The sequence below is a fragment of the Hypomesus transpacificus genome, chromosome 14 (assembly GCF_021917145.1).
Source record: "Hypomesus transpacificus isolate Combined female chromosome 14, fHypTra1, whole genome shotgun sequence".
NCBI lineage: Eukaryota > Metazoa > Chordata > Actinopteri > Osmeriformes > Osmeridae > Hypomesus > Hypomesus transpacificus.
The window spans coordinates 2,622,875-2,632,960 of NC_061073.1; the positions used below are offsets into that span (position 1 = coordinate 2,622,875).

At 48.0% G+C, this 10,086-nt stretch overlaps 2 protein-coding genes across 2 annotated transcripts; one reads left to right on the forward strand and one right to left on the reverse strand.

The window, feature by feature from the left end:
- Positions 1-333: 333 nt before the first annotated feature.
- On the reverse strand, positions 334-5,266 carry lrrc29 (leucine rich repeat containing 29). The gene is made up of 10 exons (XM_047033371.1): positions 4,796-5,266; positions 4,530-4,631; positions 4,000-4,314; positions 3,347-3,652; positions 2,808-3,024; positions 2,436-2,590; positions 1,873-2,091; positions 1,426-1,638; positions 988-1,205; positions 334-650 (listed from the first exon to the last, which is right to left on the reverse strand). The coding sequence occupies exons 1-10, from the start codon at positions 4,850-4,852 to the stop codon at positions 482-484; spliced, it is 1,971 nt and encodes a 656-aa protein (XP_046889327.1). The 5' UTR covers positions 4,853-5,266; the 3' UTR covers positions 334-481.
- A 145-nt stretch (positions 5,267-5,411) lies between these two features.
- On the forward strand, positions 5,412-9,901 carry uevld (UEV and lactate/malate dehyrogenase domains). Its single transcript, XM_047033372.1, has 12 exons — positions 5,412-5,581; positions 5,851-5,935; positions 6,027-6,092; positions 6,243-6,406; positions 6,605-6,746; positions 6,958-7,052; positions 7,280-7,385; positions 7,557-7,727; positions 7,995-8,159; positions 8,444-8,534; positions 8,697-8,820; positions 9,033-9,901. Exons 1-12 carry the CDS (start codon positions 5,540-5,542, stop codon positions 9,195-9,197), a joined length of 1,416 nt encoding a protein of 471 aa, XP_046889328.1. The 5' UTR covers positions 5,412-5,539; the 3' UTR covers positions 9,198-9,901.
- The last annotated feature ends 185 nt before the right edge of the window (positions 9,902-10,086 follow it).

Consider the following 10,086-nt stretch of genomic DNA (forward strand, 5'->3'; position numbering starts at 1 on the left):
GGTGTGCTGGATCAGGGAAACGTTTGAAACGTACAGGACAGCGGCCCCTGAGGGCCAGGATTTGACACCGCTGATCTAGAACATGCAGGACAGGGGGGTCCCTGAGGACCAGGGATTATAACCACTGCCCTAGCCCCCTGCTATGGAATGTGTGTTACCTCACTTATACCTATCCAACCTTTGTCACATCGAGGAGCTAGGGCCCAGACCTATCCCAGTAGGCAGCAGAGGTCCCTTTAGCTAGAAAGAATATGTTGGAATGTCATGTGTCTGCATTGCACAGTAAGGTGATATTTAGCTGTAGGGGTTGGATAAAGTCTGGACTTGTGACTGCTGGATCCTGTCTGCATATGTACGTACACACACGTGCAGGCATTCATACACACAACCACGTAAAAGAGGAGCGTTGTAAGTGCAGATCACTGAAATGAGATTCGAGCAGCAATTTGTCTTCGGCGAAACCAGTTAGACAATCAACCAATCACAGGGTGAGAGTCAGGTCCGCCCCGCCCACAAAGCGACAGTGGACGTTTTCTAGGAAGGGCAACTGTGATTGGAGGAGGTCCACAGTTGTTATGGAGATATCCTTGCACATGGAGATGTCTAGTGTGCGGAGTCTCTTACAGTGTTGAGCTAGGACAGAGAGAGACCTGTAGACACAATCCACAGGTTCAGATTTAAATCACACTGTCAAGTCAAAGTTGATCTCTAATATAGTTTTCCAGTTAGAAACATCAGTCATCCACAATCACTTCAAGTTCGTTTTAAGAGCCTGGGTGTTAAATTCAGAAGCACACTTCTTTTCAATCACAGCAGTTCAGCCCAGGGTCATACCTAGTTTAGGACCAACGGTGAGTTAATCAAATTTCCATATCCAGTATCTGTATCCAGTAACAGTACCTGTTTATATATAAATATCTCCTGTATACTGTATGTATTCTATGTACTGCATCTACTTTAGGATCTCTATCACACGTCCAGTCTGACCTGTCGGTGACGGCATCGCAGCAGGACAGGTAGAGGTGCTGCAGCCTGCTAAGGTGTGGCGCAGCGCGGGCGATGCCGTGGTCGCTGATCCGGGGGCAGTGGCTGAGAGCCAGGCTGGTGAGGCTGCGGCAGTGCCAGGCCACAGACCCCAGGCTGGCATCACTGATCTCGGGGAGCATGGACAGGGACAGGCGCTGGAGGTCTGGGTAGCGAATCACCTAGAGGCCACAACAACATGGGGTTGGCTATAGTTCAGTGTTAGAGCTAACGATCACAGCAGCTGTCACTGTCTACAGACGCATTTTCAAGGCGGTTCTTGAAAAGTACAACCACCAAAGATGGTGCCTTCAGTGAAGTCCATCGGCTACGCTAGTCTGAGTTCATAGTTCAGCCGAGAACACCGGAGGGGTAAGACCGCCAGTACATCCAGCCCCCCACCTGTGTGATGCTGCTGTCGGTCAGCTTGGAGCAGGCTGAGAGGTCCAGCTCCTGGAGGGAGTGGAGGGCCAGGAGAGAAGCCCCCTCCTGCTCCCTGAACACCCTCAAGTCCTCCTCCGTCACCAGCCGAGGTTTCTCCTGGAAGAGAAGGGTGGGGGGCCGGAAGAAGCCCATGTTCCCGAACGTCCTGGTGAACTTGGGGTCCTTGTCCTCCTGGGTGGGGAGTGGAGGAGAAACGGACGAAGGGGAAGGGGAGGGAGGTGTCGTGGAGCAGAATGGGAGGAAAGAGAGGAGGATGGAAGAGGAGAGGACAAAGGAGAGTGAGGCCGAGTCAGGGTGGAGTGTATTGCGAATGATTGCATCCAGTCATTAACAACCCCCCCCCCCCCAGCTTCTTCAACCCCCCCTCTCCCTCCTGCCCCTACCACCCCCCCACCCCCCACTCACAATCTCCTGAGCAGGTTCACACTCCTTGGTGGGCTCCACTATGCCGAGCAGGCCCCAGTCGCTGATCTCCTTGCACCAGCCCAGACGGAGCACCACCAGCCCCTGCAGGTAGGTGGCGATGGCCCGCACGCTCAGGTCCGTCAGGTACACGCAGGAGCTCAGGTCCAGCACACGCAGACTGGCGCCCAGCAGCTGAGCCAAGGGATAGACCGTCAGGTCCTGTCAGGAAGCAGGCGGAGAGAAGATGGAGAGAGAGAAGAGAGGGATGAGGAACATTTACATTTAGTCATTTAGCAGACGCTCTTATCCAGAGCGACTTACAGTAAGTACAGGGACATTCACCCCGAGGCAAGTAGGGTGAAGTGCCTTGCCCAAGGACACAACGTCATTTTGCACGGCCGGGAATCAAACCGGCAACCTTCTGATTACTACCCTGAATCCCTAACCTCTCAGCCACCTGACTCCCTACATGGGAACATGGGATTGATGGAGATGGAGTCTCAGAGAGAGACAGACAGAGGAGCACACAGGCAGGAGGATAGACAGGCTAGCTAGCAGCATACCCGTATGTAGGTGCAGCTCTTGAAGATTAGGGTCTCCAGGCCTGCCCGAGGGCCTGGTCCAGACAGACCCTTCACCATCTCAGCTCCGCTGACATGCAGACACTCAGACAGGTCCAGACTCTTCAGCTCAGGGAGGGACACCAGGTCAGCCAGACCTGGAGGGGGAGAAAGTACAAACAGAGTATGGTATTGTACGTATATATTGTTCCTATGGTCTATACTATGTATGGTACATTTGTATTATATGTAATGTATGTATTCCCAGATTGATGACTATAACGAGCATTGATGACTCGGAACATGGATCCATCCAGTCTACTCGTCACTACATTGAGGAAGACAAGGACAGTTTCCGGGTGTCTGTGTACAGACCTTTGTCAGTAATCCTCCAGTCTCTGGACAGAGAGAGACTCTTGAGGTTCGGAAGGCCCAGGCTGACCGCTAGCACCGCCCTGCTGGTCAGCTCAGTACAGGCGCTCAGGTCCAGACTGCTGAGGCCCGGCTGGTGCTTACATAGAACCTCCACAGAGTAGTCAGTTAGCTCCTTACAGCCCCGCAAACACAGCTCCTGCAACCTCAGGCCCTCCACCTGTCGGAAGGCAGGAAGGTGGGGGAAGAAGAGAGGGGGAAGATGGGAGGGCACAATTTCTTGTTGGTTTATGGTTTTGGCAAAACTTTGGTAAAAGTAACTGGTTCCTGTATTGGCATATGGAGGCCAACGGGATCCCACTCCAATGTTTACTAACCTTTATTTACCTAGTTGAGTCAACAAAGAGCTTTTTTATTTTATTTCATGTACAATTTTTCATTTTTCAGGTCATTATAAGTGGCTTCGGATAACAGCAGCTGCGACATGAATGAAATGTATTTCTTGGACATACATTTTCCAACATTGAGTGTTGGTGTCTTACCTTGGCGACTGAGCGCAGGGACTCAGGTGTGATGGAGGTGCGACTGAGGTCCAGGCCCCTCATGGTGGAGGATTGTTCCAGAAGCAGCTTCCGCAGATTCCTCAGGGACAGCAGAGCCGACGAGTCCTGGACGACACCCACGGGGCAGCCGCGGTACGGGTCAAACTCAAAGGCAATGTGGCACCCGGCCAGCGAGAGGCGGTGCAGCTTAGGAGTGCAGCCTGTCAGGCGGTTGAAGGTGAGGTCCGAGAGGTAGCGGAGATCTGATAGGTCCAGTTCTTCCAGGCCTGCCAGGGCCACACGCACCTGGAGGAACACACAGACCGTAGGCAGCGAGTTTTGAGTTGGTGGGAGTGGAGCAAGTCAGTAGGGAATCTGCATTTGCCTGCAGATCTTGATCAACTGTGAGTGAGGCACCTGCAAGTCGCTTTGGATAAAAGGGTCTGCTGAATAAAAATATTCTTTAATGGTTCTGCCCCACCCAATATGGGTCATACGGGAATCATCATGATTTTCATAACCACAACCCCTCTTCCTCCTCACCACCCCCCCACTCCCTCCTTATCCTCACCACCATCGACTCCTCTTCCTCCTCACCACCCCCCAACACCACCAATACTCAACACCGCCCACCACCTCCTCCTCATCCTCACCTGCTGGCGTTGCTCGTCCCGGGAGAGGAAGGCCCCCGACATGAAGAGGCTGTCCAGGCCCCGGAGGTCCAGCCTGCGCAGGGAGGTCAGGTGGGGGAGCAGGGCCAGGAGGGAGGCCTCTGTCACACTGCTCCCTGGCAGGGCCAGGCTCTCCAGCCGAGGGCCCAGGTGGAGCCCCACCTCCAGGAGCACGGCCCGGGACAAACTGGACCCATCCAGGTGACTGATCACCAGGCTGCAGCAGGAGAGTCTTCCCAGGCCACGGATCAGATCCAAAGACCAGGTGGAGGCTGGGAACTTGAAGGTCTGGTTCCTCTGTAGGGGGATGGAGAAATATGAAACTGAATCCTACGAAAGAGTCATTTGATGATATCAAGGTGAAGATTATAAAATAGGGTACTGTCATTTATCTAGCTCCTCAACTTTCAGATAATGCAGACAGGAAGTTGGTAGGTTTGAATTCATTCTTTAGGTAGGGAGGCATTCAGGATGAGGAAGGTGGGTTGGTGGGATGTGGGTAAATAGATTACCTGGAAGCGATGGTCCTGGCTAGCATCATACCAGCTCCTGCAGACCAGAGATGCCTCCTTTCTGTCTGACGCATGCAGGAAACTCAGGATGTAGGTGGTGATCTGATAAGAACAAATTAATTACGACCATAGCTAGCTAGCAGGTGCTAGCTTTAGCCACTAAACTAGCTCCAGACAGTCAACCACACTGCTGCACTCTTATACAACCCTTATGAATGATCCTAGTTGCATGCATAACTGGGTTCTAGGTTTTATTACGATCTTACCTCGATAGGTAGTTCGGGCGTCTCCATGGTTATTCCACTCGTCCCAGTCATATCCATAGCCTCAAACCTTGCGGTTTCCACTTGACATCATTAGTGCAACCTAATTTAGCTAACTATCAGCGTTTACAACGTTAGACTGGTAGCTACCTAGTTAGTTAGTAAGAGGTTAGGGCTATCTATAGGCTATGGGTTTAGTTTAGTACGACTGCACAGTAACTACAGCTTTTTCCAAAATCTTACAAGCTACTATAATTTTGTTAAGCTGATTAAACAGATAAACTGATCGTTAGACTGTATTCTTTGTCCCTCTGAAATCCCGTCATACATTTATAAACTACATCTAGTGGTTAGAGATGGTGATATGCTGCGAAATAGCGGATTAATAGACTACAGTCAGTCAGCTGACCAGGACTAGATGGCAACAAACTCTGGGTTGCCAAATAGAAGAGCATAATCCACTTTTTGGGAGTCTAAAACCCTCCATTTAAACGGCATGGATGCCTGTATGTTTCGACATGGACCACGTCGCCTCCAAGTGGCATAGGAGGCATATACCTAAACACACTCGTCACAGGTGACCTGTGTGTGTGTGTGTGTGTGTCACCAAAGTGGCACGCAACCCCGTGCCTATGCGACACGCCTCTCTTTCCCTCCTTTGCGGAAGTTTATATTTTGTTGCTTGAAAGTTTAATTGTTGGAAGGCATCGAGCAGTTCACTACTAGCTAACGTGTACATGGTAAACCATGGATCTTAGCTTGGAGGAAATACAGAGAATACTGTCGAAGGTTTGTGATATTTATGAATGGAGGCTTAGTTTGAATGCCTGCTAGTTATGAATTTATAATGGTATCTTATGATCAACGTAGTCCTGCTACACTGCTGGTATGAAGCTAGTGAAACAGACATACCGGTAATCTTGCCGGATAAACCAGTTTTGCCTTGTGTTATTTGCCGACAGTCATCTTATGCTTAGCAAGCTTTCATGTGTCCTGCATGTCTTGCCTTGTTGTCACTAGCTTGTGCTGTCTAATTTTCTCAAATAATCTGGTATCAGTACAAATTCCGGGATGTTGCCATCGAGGAGCTACAGAAAGTACATCGAATTCACCCCCGCATAAATCCTGTAACTGGAACTTACAGTAAGATTGTCTGTATAATCTTTATATCTACACCACTGTTGTTCAACAGAATGCATATTGTTTCTGTTGATTTATATCTATTTCTTTCAAGCTTTCAGCGACGGAACCCAAAAAGATCTGCTGAAGTTGATAGGCACCGTCGTCGTCAAGTATGAAGGTAATTAAGAAGCAATAATAAATGAACTGCATGCCTGGCCATAAATCTGTCCTCTGAATGGCCCATCTCAGATGAATACATCTTCTGCTTATATGTCTATTGAGCAATTTAAAGGACAGAGACAGTTATATGTGTATTTTGTCTATCCAGGCCGCTCGTACAACCTGCCTATTCAGCTGTGGCTCATGGACTCCTTCCCCTTCACACCCCCCATCTGTTTGATGAGGCCCACCTCCAGCATGGTCATCAGGGAGGGGAAGCACGTAGACGCCCAGGGACGGATACACCTGCCCGGCCTCCACAACTGGGACCACGTAAGACTGGAGATGGAGGAATAGATGGAGGGTGGGGTGGGAGGGTTGGTGGTCATGTGTCATGGGTCATGAGAGATCATGTGACATGATGATGTACTATCCTCTCTTTTCTTCCTTCTCTTTTCTGTTAGTATTCATCAATAGTCTACGTTCCCCTCTCACTCCTCTCTCCTCGTCCCTCTCTCGTCCCTCCTCCAGCCCAGATCCTCTGTGGTTGGCCTTCTGGCTGAGATGACCTCAAAGTTTGAAGAGGAGCCTCCGCTGGCAACCAAACCCTCAGGAGAGAGCAGAGACCCCAACGACCTGTTAGGCTTTGTATCCAACCTCAAAGTCAACAGTGGTGCGCTTCCATTCTCTCCATTATTAACAACATACATAGACATTCTAATTGTATTCATTTAGCAGATTATTTTATTCAAAGAATATATACATACAGTAATATCATACAATACAAAATCAACATGAATTTATCCAGTTGCTTTTTGATTGCAGAAAGTAATATCATACAATACAAAATAAACATGAATTTATCAATATGCTTTTGATTGCAGCTGCAGTACAACACAATGATCAACCAATTAACAAAGTCTCTGTCATTGGGGGAGGCGACCTAGGAATGGCTTCCGTGATGAGCATCCTGGCAAAGGTCTGTCACCCTCCCTGTGTTTGGTTTATCCTCCATCAGATAATGTGTTCATTTAGCAGACCCTTTTATCCAATGTGATATACAAAGGGTGAGATTCATACCTGCAATATCTGGATCTGCAGTGAAACCCTTTACCACTGAGCTATACTCAGTTGGTTCGATGTTAAAACAAGCATCCATGGCTGTCTTCTAGCTCGTTTATGTTCTGTTCTTCCTCTGTCGCACAGGGGAACGTGGACAAACTCATTTTCGTTGACATAGCCGAGAGCTCTACTAAAGGTGGCATTATGGACCTGGAAATCTTCAACTTGCCAAAGGTGGAGGTTTCCAAAGGTATAACGTCTGGAAGACTGGATCATGGCTTAAACCTGGGATATGTCTGATATTACAGTGGATTTAATGGAATAATGTATTAAAACAAATATTTATTGTATCATGAAGTTTTACCTCTTCGTCAATGCGATCCATGTGACCTTTCAACCTTTTTTAATTTTATACCTGCAGATCTCTCTGCCTCTGCAGGCTCCAGGGTTGTCGTGGTAACCGCCAACGCCTGGAGTGATGAGCAGTCGTATGTGAGTGTGGTCCAGACTAACGTGGACCTGTACCGGAGCATCATACCCAGCCTGGCCCGTCTCTGCCCAAACGCTGTCCTTCTCATCGCCTCCCAGCCAGGTCAGAAAACACACACACACATTCTTTTAGACAAATGACATACAGTGAAATTATATTAAATGTATAAGGAACAGAAATGTTCTCAGCTTTGACATGTTACAGGCACATAAACATCATCTCCACATTTTGCACACCTGCACACACACCCCAAAAATGGTATTACCGTACAGCTCTTCGTGTCTTATCATTATTGGAAAGACTTCCAAATCATGTATGGATGTACTCTGTGACGTGCACAACTGAGGCCCAAACCTGCCCCCTTGCTAGTGGACATCATGACCCATGTGGCGTGGAGGCAGAGCGGACTACCCCCCACACATGTGATTGGAGCAGGGTGTAACCTGGACTCTGAGCGTCTCAGCCATGTCCTGGACATCAGTCTGAACACACACAAGCAGGCCTGGGTCATTGGCGAGCTCTCTGACAACAAAGGTGAGAAGGAGAGTAAAAGACCAGCTGTACGTTGGCATTCAGCTGTACTTTAACATTCTGACTGGACGTTGGTTGTCTCCACCCCATGTCTATAGGTGAGGGAATAGCTTAGTGGTTAGAGTACTTGACTGCAAATCAAGACGGTTTCAGGTTCAAATGTGCCCCTGTACAGTACAGGCTGTACTGTATGTTGCATCTGCTAAATGAGCACATGAATATGATTATAGGTGAGAGCTGCTCATATGAAAGCCATGGATACTTTATTGTTGTTTTCTGTGTTGCAGTGGCTGTGCTGAGTAACATTGGACAGACGGGGGAAAGCCAGCGTCCACAGATTGCTCCAAGGTCCAATGCCACAAAACCAGTCCTAGACAGGTACAATCTCAGACCTCTCTACTCCTACGACACTAAGATAAATCTGCTCCTACCCAAGCCCCTGTTGTTTTAGGGGTTGTTTGCCTTGATTGATAATAATCAGATAAGAAGGGAGAACTCGAGCCAAAATGGTGTCCTAATGCTGTTGAATGTTGTGCTCAGGGCTTTGGGGTTGCTGAGAGGTCGAGGCCAGCGGTCCTGGTCCATGGGTCTGTCCCTGGCTGACATCACCTACAGTATCCTGGTGAACCGGAAGAAGGCCCATTCCGTGTCTACACTGGCACAGGTACCAAACTAAACCTCACCTTAACTCTAACCCGGCACAGGTATGCCATAGCTTCTTAGCTCAAACACGCTAACCATTAAATCCAACCACTAGCCTCACTGTAAACCCTACCCTGACACAGGTATACTCTGGCTACTCAGCTTAAACACCCTTTTGTCAAGGGGTAGGGGTTAGAGCATAGAGCACCAATTAACTGTGTGTGTGTCTCTCAGGGCTGGGGTGGTTTAGGGTCGGAGGTGTTCCTCAGTCTTCCCTGTGTTCTGGGAGCTTCCGGCTCCACCAGGCTCGCTGGCGTGTCTCTGGCTCAGGATGAAGACGCCAAGCTGAGGGAAAGCGCAGCCTCCCTCTCCAACCTCATGGCACAGCTCAAGATATGATGTCATTTCCTTCTAATCTGCCTGCTGACAGGACTACCATCCAACTGGCATGCAGAGAAGATGTTAGTTTATCAGTCTGGCTTGGGAACAGGTGAAGATTTTATTATAAGTGCCTCATCAACCAGTAGTTGGCATCTTAGGTATGGTTGAGTGTCTTACTTGAATATATCTTTGTCTATGGCTAAATAAGGTATGGTTACAATCATTATTTATTAAAAAGTAGCCTAATATTTAGCAAATGTCATCCATGAAGGGTATTTATATTGTGTTTCTATGCAGACTGTTTACGGTTTAACACTCCATTACCGAAAGGCAAGTCTCCTACTTCCTGCTGTAACAGACTGATAGATGATAGAACATATTCAGTGTAAATCGAGAATGCATGTTTAATACATGTGAAAGCACAGTGGTACACTGCTTTTAACCAAAAGTGTGAATTGTCAGAAATATAATATTCAGTCTGTAGTTAGTACAGGGTACTGGTGAAATGGTTACAGCTGGTTCAATCATATTAAACTTTTTGTTTGCACTTAAACACTGTTAACCCTGCATTTTGCCTTGAGAAGTGCCTTGATGTATGATATGCCTTAACTGAAATTATATCCATACCTCTGTTGTAAATAAGGTGGAATTAAACAAATGGCATTTTACTGTGTTACTGATATAGTGTTCCACAAGAAATAAAGAAAACAGATGACAAAGTTCATTTTTAGAACACTTTTCTCAATATTGCTTAATGTATGGATTTTTCGCCTTGTTGGTCTTAGCTGGGAGGAATAGCACAGACAAGAAGAACCGTCCCAGATGCACCCCGACAATAAGGAACTGAATGTGCTACTGAATGTGCTCATGTCTGTTTGTTCCTCTTGAGCTTAACACCAACACGACG

What these genes read in the sequence shown, in the direction of transcription:
- lrrc29 (XM_047033371.1), bottom strand. Translation starts at nt 4,852, where the DNA reads ATGGATATGACTGGGACGAGTGGAATAACCATGGAGACGCCCGAACTA. An exon ending in CTGGAGGATTACTGACAAAG is followed by an intron (nt 2,591 to 2,807) that starts GTCTGTACACAG and finishes CTCCCCCTCCAG; the next exon opens with GTCTGGCTGACCTGGTGTCC. An exon ending in AGAGCTGCACCTACATACGG is followed by an intron (nt 2,092 to 2,435) that starts GTATGCTGCTAG and finishes GCTTCCTGACAG; the next exon opens with GACCTGACGGTCTATCCCTT.
- uevld (XM_047033372.1), top strand. Translation starts at nt 5,540, where the DNA reads ATGGATCTTAGCTTGGAGGAAATACAGAGAATACTGTCGAAG. An exon ending in TACAGAGAATACTGTCGAAG is followed by an intron (nt 5,582 to 5,850) that starts GTTTGTGATATT and finishes ATCTGGTATCAG; the next exon opens with TACAAATTCCGGGATGTTGC. An exon ending in CGTCGTCGTCAAGTATGAAG is followed by an intron (nt 6,093 to 6,242) that starts GTAATTAAGAAG and finishes TTGTCTATCCAG; the next exon opens with GCCGCTCGTACAACCTGCCT.